Source organism: Andrographis paniculata, unplaced genomic scaffold (genome assembly GCF_009805555.1).
Source record: "Andrographis paniculata isolate CXL003 unplaced genomic scaffold, ASM980555v1 Contig86END, whole genome shotgun sequence".
Classification (NCBI taxonomy): domain Eukaryota; kingdom Viridiplantae; phylum Streptophyta; class Magnoliopsida; order Lamiales; family Acanthaceae; genus Andrographis; species Andrographis paniculata.
The window spans coordinates 4,812,160-4,825,705 of NW_026137624.1; the positions used below are offsets into that span (position 1 = coordinate 4,812,160).

The 13,546-nt window shown below is 27.8% G+C and overlaps 1 protein-coding gene across 2 annotated transcripts; it reads right to left on the reverse strand.

Moving 5' to 3' along the window:
• Positions 1-4,696: 4,696 nt before the first annotated feature.
• Positions 4,697-8,581, reverse strand: LOC127242299 (floral homeotic protein APETALA 2-like). Of its 2 annotated transcripts, XM_051261781.1 has the most exons (10): positions 7,543-8,578; positions 7,422-7,447; positions 7,254-7,284; positions 7,077-7,164; positions 6,731-6,876; positions 6,565-6,609; positions 6,398-6,489; positions 6,091-6,230; positions 5,791-5,982; positions 4,697-5,142 (listed from the first exon to the last, which is right to left on the reverse strand). In XM_051261781.1, the coding sequence occupies exons 1-10, from the start codon at positions 8,040-8,042 to the stop codon at positions 4,897-4,899; spliced, it is 1,506 nt and encodes a 501-aa protein (XP_051117738.1). In that variant the 5' UTR covers positions 8,043-8,578; the 3' UTR covers positions 4,697-4,896. The 2 variants fall into 2 exon arrangements, with proteins under 2 accessions (XP_051117738.1, XP_051117740.1); XM_051261783.1 differs by lacking the exon at positions 4,697-5,142 and having other exon boundaries at positions 5,833-5,977; positions 7,543-8,581.
• Positions 8,582-13,546: the final 4,965 nt, after the last annotated feature.

The window sequence follows — 13,546 nt, forward strand, 5'->3', positions numbered from 1 at the left end:
GGCAACAAAATCTCATTCTAAACTACTAAAAAATGTACAAAATTTCACAATAAAAAGTCATTGTAAACTTATAAAAATAAAATAAAAATTAAAAATTTATTTTAAAATTTTAAGTTCACTTGAACTTTGCTGAAAATTCTCCATCAGCACACCGGCAGGCGAAAGCAGGGATGGCATGCGTCGGGGGTCGACGGTGGATGCAGGTAGACTTTAACAAGACGAGGATGATATTTTCGATCCCGACTAAGAAGGGTCCAAGAGCGAATTCACGAGAGAGAAATCAAAGTGTCTGTGTTTGTTCTAGGGTTTGTAATTTGGAGCAATTGGACCAAGTGTATTTACAATTTCCTCCAATAGGTCAAATTGAGGAAATGTACAAATTTTTATGTCAGTAGTCGGAGACAAGGCCACGTCACTTATCACATCGGCTCCGGTGAACTCCATACGAGCACAGACAAGATCACGTTTGTTCATATGAGATGCACGTACTTTTTTTCTAACGTCAGAAAATAATTTTAAAACTTCATACAAATTTATTGTCCTTTATTTAAAAAAATACAAAATAATAATAATTTAATAATAATAAAACTTACATATAGTATATTTTTTACAATAATTTCCTAAAAAAATGTCATTGAATCTCACCGTCAAATTAACAATAAATAAATAAAAACAAAAAAAAAAAAGGATATAAAATATCAGTTTCAACTTGTAACCAAACACCCCTTTAATTCTTGTAATCATGTGATAAAATTAACTATATTATTATTATTATTATTATTATTATTATTATATGTCATGTGAAAATAATGGACCACCTGAGGTGACTTGGGGACAACCTTAGTCAAATACACATATATACACATACATACAAATATTAAAAAAAAAAATGATACTTGTATACATTTTAATAAACCTAGTTGTCACTCAAAAGGTTGCAAGAAAGATCAGACCAATAATTTAATCAAATTATTCCATAATCGTAATTAATTAATTAATTAATTTTATTTTATTATTCTACGAAAGTGATAATAAAGAGGAGTCGTGTCATGATTCACGACCCTTTGCCCACCAAATCATATCCTGTCCCAAAATTGTATTAAAGTAACCAATGAGTCATGATTGTACATATTTATTTTATTTTATTTTACTATATTAAATTTTACATGTAACAGGCTGACAATACTCTCGAATAATTAACACGAATAAAATAATGGCAACATGAACAAAAATAGAAGGTAATTAGTGAATAATTTAATAAATGATGACGTCGCAGATGATGCAAAATGCACATTTATTTTAAATTAAATTATTGTACCCGATTTAGGGTGTGACAATCACATGCTGCATATGTCGATACATTATAGTACATATTGAAAAAATAAAATAAAAAATATATATTTAATAATTGAATGAAAGTTGGTATCATTTTATTTCTAATAAAGTGTTAGTTGTAATTTAAAAATGCAATAAATTAGATATTTAGTGGGTGTTAGCACTTACATTTTTATCGCATTAAGTAAACGCTTGTAACGATTTCTTATAAATATTATTTTAGAAAAATATAATATATATATATATTTTATTTATTTATAAAAAAAAAAGTAATAATTCAATACAAAATATTAGTTTTTCTATTTAGATAAAATATTATGAAGTACATCAGTAAAAATAATTATTGTATAATATAAATAATTATAGAATTAAGTTTAAAATAACTAAATAATTTAATTAAAATTAAAATAATTATAAATTATAAAATTTAAAATATAATTAAAAATAAAAATTATATAAAATAAACCGAAATAAAAAATATAAACATTTTAATATATGATGTGAGACGTAATAATTATTCTTTATATTATCAACATAATATTTCATTACTAACCTAATATAATATATATATATATATATATAATTTGTCATGATTGTGTTCCCAAGTATGTTTATTTGGAATATTTTGTAAATAATAGTAATAATAATACTCTCCATATTCAAATCTAGTCAATCAGTTTTGTCGTTTTGATTTACCTAAAATCAATTTATTTGTTATTTAATAATTATGCCATTAAAATAATTTAACTAGTACATTGTAAGGGGTAAAATTATACTAAGTTTGATTACTTTATTAATATTATATACATATAAAATAGTAATATTAAAAAAATTGTGTGAAAAATAAATAAATTATTACTTTATTATTTGTTTCGTGACGATATTTAAATATTAATTATTATAAAAAAATGTAATATAATTAAGGGGAAAAAATGACAAAAATATTTATATTAGTGTCTTATAATACTGTTACAATGAAATTTGTGGAAAAAACTTATATAAATATAAAAATACTCCCTCCGTCTCATTGAAATATTATCATTTTCCATTTCCGTCCGTCCCAAAATAAGGTTACCATTTCCTAATTTAGTAATTGTACTACCTACTTAACATAATAAATACCCTTTCAACTTACAATATATTATACAAATGTCATTACTTTTATATTACATCATACTAATAGGGGTATTTTTGTCTTTTTTATTACAATCTAATATAATACTAATATTCAAAAATCTACGTGCAAAAAGCAAACGCCACCCTTCCAACGGGACAGAGAGAGTATTTTTAATATTAGGTACAGTGATGCAAAACGCAAATGAGACCCTTAGAGCCGGGCGGAGGAAATACTATTTATTATGTTTCAACTTGAAGTCTTATTTTTATTATTTTCATATGTTTCACTTAAAAGTATTTATTTCTATTTTAATAAAAATAAGCATACATTAATATTAAATTACTTTTAATTACTTTTAATTTTTACATAAATTACACTAATACTATTATACATACAATTAATTTATACATAAAATAAAGTAAAAATATAAAAATTTCTTATATAATTTATAATATTGGTAAAATATTATTAATAAATAATAAGAAATAATTTCACTGATCAGTAAAAATTTCTTATATTTATATTAATGTAAATAAATAAATAATGTGTATTCTAACAGATTAAGCTTTTAGATGTGCAATCGTCCCTCATTTGTCGTCAACAGTTTAGTTTAGTTGTGTTTATCCATATCTAAAATATTTAAACAAAATATATATATACCAATATGGATATTTGGGGTGATCACGAGAATCAATGAATAATAGTATTACATTGATAGTGTGTGTAAAAGTATTTTTAAAAAATCAAAATATTCCTACTTTATGTAATTATTGTAAAAAAAAGTGAGAATAATTTTGTAAAAAAAATTATAGAGATACCAAAAATAGAAATATAACTACTTCATCCGTCCTATTAGAAGGTGACATTTACTTTTTGCACGTAGTTTTTTAATATTAGTATTATATTGAATTGTAGTAAAAAAGATAAAAATATCCCTATTAATATGGTGTAATATAAAAGTAATTATATTTGTGTAATATATTGTAAGTTTAAAATTTATTTATTATATTAGGTAGATAGTACAATTACTAAATTAGAAAATTATAACATTTGTTTTGGGATAGACGAAAATGAAAATTAGTAATTTTTCAATGAGATGGATGGAGTATTATTTTAAGATGAATAAAAATGATAAAATATGACTATTGTTTTAAGATGAAATGAAATAATCCCTCCGTCCCATAAGAAGGGTTCCATTTTTCATTTTCGTCTGTCCCAAAATAAGTATACTATTTCCTAATTTAGTAATTGTACTACCTACCTAACATCATAAATACTCTTCCAATTTACAATATATTACACAAATATCACCACCTTTATATTACACAATACCAATAAAAATATTTTTGTTTTTTCTTAACTATAACCTAATATAATACTAATACTCCGTCCGTCCCATAACAAGGTATCCATTTACTTTTTGCGTCATTGTACTTACCGTTAAAAATATTCTTATATTAGTATTATAAGACATTAATAGAAATATTTTTGTAATTTTTTCTTGATTTGTAATACGTTTTAATATAATAATTAATATCTAAATATCAATATGTAAAAAGTAAATGAATACTTAGTTATAAGACGAGGGGAATATTAAAAAATTGATGTAAAAAAACAAATATTACTCTTTACGCGCAATTGAGAAGGAAATACTCCATCCGTCCCGCGTACCATGTCCATGTTGCCGTTTCTATCTGTCCCACATACCATGTCACTTTCTTTTTTTGGAAAATGATTATACACTTTAATTTCATTTTAAACTTTTTAATATTATTTTTTAAAATTTTAATTAAACTAATTAGTTATCTTAATTTTAATTTATAATTATTTTATTATCGAATAATTATTTTCACTATTATATTTTTAATTATTTATTAATTATACTCCTCCTAAAATATCGTGTCTACGGTACAGCGAACACGGTAAGAGAAGAGCCTACAAATATATAGATAGAGAGAGATTGTATTGGGGTTAGGTTAAGTCACTCTCATCATTAATAGCAATTGTCTGAATGAGTTTGCTTTTGGTCATCAAGAACTGATTCAAAGGACACTACTGATGTTGACAATTCACCCCCCTCCCCCTCCCCCTTCATTTTATTTTATTTCATTTTTCTAATTTTATTTTTCAGTTAAAAAATATTCCATTTTTTATAATTATTCACTCAATTCTTATTAAAATCTAATCTAGACAAAACCCAACTAGGGCTTTAATCAAAATAAATAAATAATAATAATAATAACAATCTCTGCATACAGACAGATAAATAGAGACACCATTTAATTCTTTGTTTTCATTCCTCCAAGGTTGCACAAAAAAATTGTGACATCAGAAAAACTCGACCAGATAGATAGATAGATAGATATTAATTAATTCTCATATATATATATATATAAATAAATATATAAAATTTCACATACATATATATATATATATGTAAAAGATCATGAAGAAGGCCTGATAAGCGGATGAATCCCATTTTTCTGAATCCAATTTTGCTGTCGGATTGTCGTCGCCGCCGCCGTCGTCGTCGGGAATCCTGATGATGCTGCAGCAGTAGCATACAATTGTGGCTGCTGCTGAAGATGATGATAATTTTGATGATGACGATGATTCATTTGCCATTGTTGTTGTTGCAACATTTCGTAATTTCTCCCATCGGAAAATTGACTCTGCTGGTGGTGAGGGACCTGCCGAATTAATTTGAATTTGAATTTCAAACAATAATACAAAAAAGAATTTAGTAGCGCCGATTCGTATTTTCGAATCATTTTCATGTCAGGTTGAGCTATAGGAATAACACAAAAACGATAAACTCAAACCCGATCCGAATCCGAAGTTTGACCCAAAACCCTAGACTCGAATATGACACAAATTCTTTCAGATCGGATTCAGATTGACCTAATTTAGTTTCAGGGTCATCTGAAACCCGAACAAACCCGACACAAATTCGACACTAAACAAATCCAAAAACTTAAAAAAAAATTAAATTAATCTAAAAAAAATGATTTATTATTTATATTTTTATATCATTTTATTTTTAAAATAATATAGATAAATTTAAAATAATAATAATAATAAATCATTTCAAATCAACCACCCACACAACCTGAAATCCAACCCTATTTTTATAATCTAGGTTATCAAGTCCAACCTAACAAAGACCCTATTTTTTGGTTTTTTTTTTTTTTTTTTTTTTTTTCCTCGTTTCGCATTATCAATCTATTTTTTTCAAACCTGAAATACCCAACCCAAACCTGAAAATTTCGGGTCGGTTTATTGGATTGGATTTAATTTTGACACCTCTAAAAAAGATGAGAGTTTTTAGAAATTATTACAGCGTAGTGATTTCTGGTGAAGATTTGCTGGTGGAGATGAATTTGGGGGTCGTTGATCATCATCGTCGTCGTCTTCCTCCCGAATTTGGTTTGTTGAATTTTGGGAGAATTGTTGAGATTTGTTTGGCTGAGAAGCTGCAAAGTTTCTGTCTCGTTGTATGATCCTCCGCCATGATCAATCTGCTCTCTTCTCTAACATTGTTTGTCATAACTCAATCCATTAATTAAGATTATCCACAACAAATCAAATCTGTATCTATCTATCTATCTATCTATCTGTCTATATATATATATATATACCTGATTGGGGTTGGAAGATCTCCAATCGATCTGGAAAGAATTGGGATTTTGAGAAGCTGAAGAGTTTCCCAAACTCAGGTCAAGATTATGGTCGTCTTCTTCTGCTGTTGCTGCTGCTGCTGCTGCACTGGTCGAAGATTCTGATATACATACAGATATATATATATATATATATATATTGGGCAGTGAACAGACAGCATTAATTTTTCAGAAATCCCCAAAATCCAATCGAAGATTTTCTTGCAGTTGGAAATATTTTTATTTTTAGTTTTTTGAATGAATGAATGAAGATGATGATGATGATCACCTGCGGCCTTGAGCTCATCGTCATAAATGCTGGGATCAAAATTGGTCACTGCCTCCTTCCCATTGCATTTTATTGCAGCTTTATCATAAGCCCTGTAATAACAACAACAAATTAAATAAATATATATATATATATATTGATGATTCAATTGAAGAAAACCAACCCACCTAGCAGCTTCAATCTCAGTATCAAAAAGACCCAAATAAACATACCTGTCCCAACAAAAAATGAAAAATAAAAATTAACCAAGATTGAAACTTTATTCACAACCCATTAATCAGATGAGTGAATTTTGAATAAATAAATAAATACAGGGTTGGTTAAATAAATTACTTTTTGCCTAAAAACTGGCCCATTCTTGCCTCCCATCTGCCACATTTGTGCAAAGTAACACCTCTATACTTAGAACTCCCTCTTGGAAACCCTGTACTTTGTCTCCTTAGGACATGCACAAATTCCTCCTTGGTTAGATTGCTCATCTGCGCACACACAAATTATATATGTATATATATATATGCTTAATTAATTGATTAATTAATTTATGTCTCCTCTCTGGGAGTGAGGAAATTAATTCTTAATTAAATCAAGAACAAGAACAAAATGATGATGGGCTAAGGGGTGGATCAGATCATGGGGTGGGTTGTCTAATTGTCTTGTCTGTAAAATATTCTGACCTTACCTGTTTTAAGTCGTCCTCATAATCCTCTAAGCTAAAGTTTATGTCGGCTTCCACTCCTCTGAACTTTATTGCTGCCCTATCGTATGCTCTGAAAAAAACAATACAAACACCCACAATTATATATGAATATATATATATATTTGTGTATGTATATGTTTTCCAGATTTGAGGGCTTACCGGGCAGCTGCGTGGGCTGTGTCGAATCCACCTAATTAAAATTGGAACCAAAATATAAACCCCAGTTGACTGAACAGAATGGTTTTTAATAAAATAAAATAAAATAGAAAGTGAATTTTGAAGAGATAATTAATGTTGGGGCAAGAATTTGGACAGGAAAATTTTTACCTAAGTAAACTTGTTTGCCACAGTCCCTGTAAGAAATTCAGAAGATCAGATTTTTATTTTTTTTATTTTTTGTGTGTCTTGAGAACGATAAGAAATAAAAATGGAAGTTGAAGATGTGTACCATATGTGGGACTCCCAACGCCCGGTTCTCCGGTAAAACGTGACGCCGCGGTACTGCGAGCTCCGGGACCTCGGTCCCCGGCGGCTTTTCTTCAGAGGCTGATGGCCCATCTCAGCCGCCGGCTTCCCCAGGAGGGCGGCGGTGGCGGCGGCTCCGCCGCCGCGGCCCTGAGGGTCCGACTGGCAGAACCGGACTCCGACCCAGTGAGCCCGGGGGAACCCGGGCGTACCCTCACCCGTTTCCAGTTCCGGATCATCCACCGGAAAGAACTGCCGCGTCACCGGCGCCGCCTCGTCGCCGGCGACGGAGAACCCAAATATCTTGCTGCTCCGCTTCCGGCCGCCCCTCTCCCCGTCGGCCTCCTCCTCCGACCCGTCCTCCACAACCACCGCCGACGAGCTCGAATTCGAGACGGATCCGACCCGTTTACCCTTCTCCTCGGAGCACTCCTCCGATTCGCCGTCCCGTCGCCGATCCGGCGAATCGTTGAGATCCCACATTTCTCAGACCCCAAATTCTCCTCTTTTTCAAAAAAATCAAAAATTCCCCCAAACACAAATCCAAAAATTCCCCCAATCGATCAACAAGAATCCCAATTTACATATACATACATACATACATATGTATATTTATTTATTTATTTATGTCGTCCCTTGCAAGAACACAAACAACAACCTAGTACCCAAAACAAGTGCAATAATAAAATCCCAGATCTAATTGTTGTAGCTAGCTGCCCTATTAGTGCATAGACGAGGCCAAATTTCAAGGTTTGGCCGAAAGCAAAGCCTTCTCCTTCCCCATCTCTATAAAAAAACTGGAGCAAGCAAGCAAGCGGCAATAATAATAATAATAATAATAATAATATACTTTTAGAGAGAGAAACTGAAATAGAGAGAGAGAGAGAGAGAGAGGTGCAAGCTAAGACTACAGAAGAAGAGAGAGAGAAAGAAAGATAGAGAGAGAAAGAGAGGAAAATTTTTAATAATTCTTATTTTGCAGCTGCAGTATGTTCAATCAAGTCATAAATACTTTTGAGGGATTGTTTTCTAAAACTCTTTCTATTTATATATGTCTGCTGTATGTGTTCCAACTTAACCATTTTCTATCTCTATATTTGTGTGTATCTATATATCTATCCATCTACATACACTCTGTATACATATATATATACATTTCAAAATTTATTGCTAATATATATATAGCTTTATTTAAAAAATAATAATAAATTTATATCACAATTTCTCACTCTAGAACTTGTTCCCACTTTTTTATTTTACCCTCTTTTTCCCCACTGGTTATTTCCATTAAAGAATGTATCCATACATTATACATACACTGTATGTATCTATATACGTACGTTTGTATATAAATTTCATATTTAATTCCTTTATAAAAAAAAAAAAAAGTATAGAAATAAGAGACAGAGGAGAGAGATAGACGGATTAAAGAACCATCTCTTTCTTACACAACTTTCCGACGTTAACCAAATCGAAAGCAATTCCACCCCCCCACCCCACCCCACCCCCAACGCCTACCCACCCACCCACCCCCCTCTCTCCTCGGATTTCTGCACAAATACCCTGTAATGGAAATAGACAGCACCAGCACAAGAAAGACGACTTATTACTCAATTACCACAATTAGGCCACACTAATTATCATTTCGTTTTCATTCATTCAACCCCACGTCAGCCCCCCCCCCCCCCCCACCCCCCACATTTCTCCAATTATTTTTCAATTTCACCCATCTTTTCACCACATTCAATTTTTTACCCCAATTAGCTACACATATACATACAAATACATACTTACATATATATATAGAGATAGAAAGAGAGAGAGGACTTAATTTGAGAGGGGCATTTATGTAATTGCAGAAGGGGGTGAGAGTGAGGACCATAGCTGATGGGAGAGAAGGGTTTGGTCTCAGAAAAGGAAATTGGAATAATTGCAAGAAAAGGAAAAACTTTCCAGAAAAGTCCAATCCAGGAGTACGGGAATGGGTCCCACAATTTCCCTTTTTGCTCTCCCAACCAATGCCTATCCTACCATGTACCTCGTATTTATTAACCTTTTTACCTCCCCCACTCGCTCCCCGCCGCGTGCTCTCCACTTCCCTCCTGAAATGACGCTTTTGCCCCTGCCGCTTCCGTGAGGTGTCCAAAGATCAGGGGACATCTTTTTATTTTTATTTATTTTTTTATATATATAAGAAATAAATTTGGTGTATTTTATATCTCATTTAATCACTTTTGCTTACCTGTTAGTATTTTTTAATACTGATATTTTCTCTATTATTATTATTATTATTTTGACCGGATTTTTATTAATATTATTATATTTAGGTTTGATTGTGAAGAAGTTTGAATTGAAATTGTTGTTATTTACATAGTTCGTACATTAAAATTAATTTATTTGTGCTCGGCACGATAATTAAAAATAAATAAATATTTTATTAAAAAATGATAGATAGTTGGGAATATTTTTAAAAATTTAATCAAAAAGTAAAGTAATTGTTAGAAAAATATAATAAAATTAGTGATATTAATTTATTGATTTTACCAAAATTACTAATATGATAAATTTAATGAGCAAACTAAATAAAATGATAATAAATTTGTCTGACCAAAGGAGTATTTTTTCTTAATTTATTTAATTAAATATTTAGGATCTATCTACTTATGTTTTGAAAATTCTCTTTGCACAATTAATCAAAATTTCTCTTTATAAAAATCGTCTAAGTTCAAAAAAAAATATATTTTATTTAAAATAATAGGCCATAAAATTAATTTCGATCCAAAGACGTCACACCAACTCTATTCTTTTGACAATATTTTTCTATTTTTCTATACAAACTTATTCCATAACAAAAATATTTGGCTTTGTCCGCACAATATTTTTTTTACTCCAAATTTATATATTATATTCCCTCTAGTTCGGCCGGGTCTTATTTATTTTTTTACGTCAGTATATTTAATATTAAATATATATTTATATTTGTATAAATTTTTGCACAAATATTATTATAATAGTATTATAAAATACTAATAGAAATATTTTTGTCATTTTTCTTTAATTTGTTACTATATTTTCATATATAATTAATATTCAAATATTAACACGCAAAAAGTAAATGGACCCCTAGAATATGACGGAGGTAATATATTTGATTCCTTCATAAAAAAAAATAAATATTCAACAAAAAAATATATAATTTTTATATTAACAACATAATTTACTATACATTATATAAAAAACTCTCAAATATGTATTTTTTGTATTTTTTAAATAAATAAATAATTATATTTTAGTGATTAGTAAAAATATTTAAGAATATTATAATATTATAGTATTTGTATTTTATGCATTAAATAATAATATATATAATTATATATTTGTAATTTATATAAAAATTATAAATATTTTAATATTAATGTAGAATTACTTTATTATAATAAAATATATATTTTTTGATAGGACCGACCAAAGTGAAAAATATTTATTTCTAATTTATTTATGTAACTATTTTCATGGTTAATCTAAAATTCTAAAACACTTGCAAATCATATACACATCTAAAATTTTAATTTACAATAATTTAAAATAATATTATAGTAGTATAAAAAATTATACATAATTCATTTTTTATATATATTTTAATCCTAACCTCCTATCAAACTCCATCAATGCAAATTTATTCTGTTTGTATGATAAATTTTAAAAAATTAAAACTTGTGTTACTTGCAATTCTTATCATAATTCATTATTATTCAAATCATCAAATTTTCTCCCAACCATTACATCCAACAATTATTTAACTAAAAATATTTAAAATTAAAAAAAAAAAAATTGCAATGAAACTAATCATATATTCTCTCCGTCCCATAACAAAGTATGCATTTTTTCATTTTAGTCCGTTCCATAACAAAATATTCATTTCCTTTTTTAATAACTGTATTATCTGCCTAAGATTACAAATACGCTTACAACTTACAATATATTACACAAATGACATTACATTTATATCACACATACTAATAAGGTTATTTTAGTCATTTCTATTTTTTTCCTAGTGCATCGTAATATAATATTAATATTTCTAAAACTAAGTGTAAAAAGTAAATGGATATCTAGTTATGGGACGGAGGTAGTATATATTTGATGATAAATTAAATACCTATGATAGTACTTTTACTTTTATTTTTAATTAAAATGAATATTGATAATGAATAAGACAAGAAATGTGGTGATTTGTTTAATTAGTCAATTTGATGATAGCAAAATTTATAAAATTGCTAATAAGTAAAAAGTGGTAATAATTTGAAAGCATGCATTCTAATTTGTGTATGATTTTCTTAAAATAGGAATTCTTGCAACATTGTTTTATGTATGAATGAGAAATTTATTTTATTACAAAATCAGCTAAGTGAATCCATCCCATAAATATTTTTGTCCTTTGCTTTGTTTGTTTGGTAAAAAACTCCAATGTCAACACACACCCACAAAAATACACAATATGTGATATTAATGGATATGTTTAAATTTTTTATTAAATTTGTTCACACCAACAAATTATTTAAATTAATAAAGAAATAAAATAAAATCAAGTGATTACATAGATTTCTCTCTCTCTCTCTCTCTACAAATTAAAAGGCTAAGGATGTGTTTGGCAATTAGCTGATAGCTGTCAGCTGATTCAATTAGCGGGTTTGACTAGCTTATTCGATTAGTTGTTTATATTAAAGTGTTTGGTAAAATAGCGTTTTGATATTAGCTGTTTATACGTGAAATGACAATGAAGAATATTTTATTTTATTTTCAAAATATTTAGTTGAGTTTTTTCGGTTGGTAGATTTTTTTTTAATTTTTTTATTATCTTTATTCTAAAAAAAATTTTAAAAAAATTATAAATAAGAAAATTGATATATAAAAAAATAATTATTTTAAATTTATAAATATGAATTTATAAGTTATTAGAAAAAATATATATATATCTAAATAATTAATAAATAGTGTAATAAAAAATATATGAATATATGTTAAAGAATTAATTAATTTTAAGGACAAACAAGGACTAAAAAAAAATTTAAATGAAAAAATTAATCTGAAACGTTGGTATATAAAGCTTTTTTAAAATTAGCTTTTTGGACTCAATAAGTTAATTGAAAACGCTAATTTATCAAACACAAAAATTAGCTGATTTACTGATCAAAGAGCTAAAAGTTGTTCAATAAGCTAAAAATTCTTGAAAAAATTGTTTACCATACACCCTCTAAAATAAAAAGAATATATTGTTTGTTTGAAGTTTTTATTTGAATAGTTGCTTAGAGTAATATAATAAAAATTAAAGTAATGTTTGAAATGTAACATTACATTTTTTTTTATAATAAAAAAATTTAGAAAAAATATTTAATTTAATATTTTTAAAGAAAAAATTAAGAATAATAGAAATCAAATCAAATTAATTTGACTTCCACTCAAAATTATTTTCTTCGCTATTCAATTGAATAGAAATATATTTATTTTATTTGATAAAATATAGTATCAAAATAATATTAAAAATAAAATTTAAATGAAAAGTAAACCCTCTCATTGAATTTAAAACTATTGGGAGTGTTTTTTCTTTGGCAATTTTTGTTTATATATTTTCCTATTATTTAGATTTAGCAGCTTCGTTAAATATATTATTTTATCTTATAAAACATAACATTTAAATTATTATTAAAAAGAAATAAAATAAATCATATTAAAAAATAAAAAAACCAATCAAAATCATCCACTAAATTTAGTAATTATATTTTATACAAATTACAGTATATAACTTGGAAAATACCTCAAAACATCAACAAACACTTCTTAAAGTGATTTTGATTAAACAAATACAAGAAAATAATTTATAACACATGGGAAATTGGTGATAGGTTAAGTGTGTTGACTTGTATCTTCATTTTGATATTTTGAGTTGAAAATACTTAATTCAATATAATATATTAAATAAAAATACA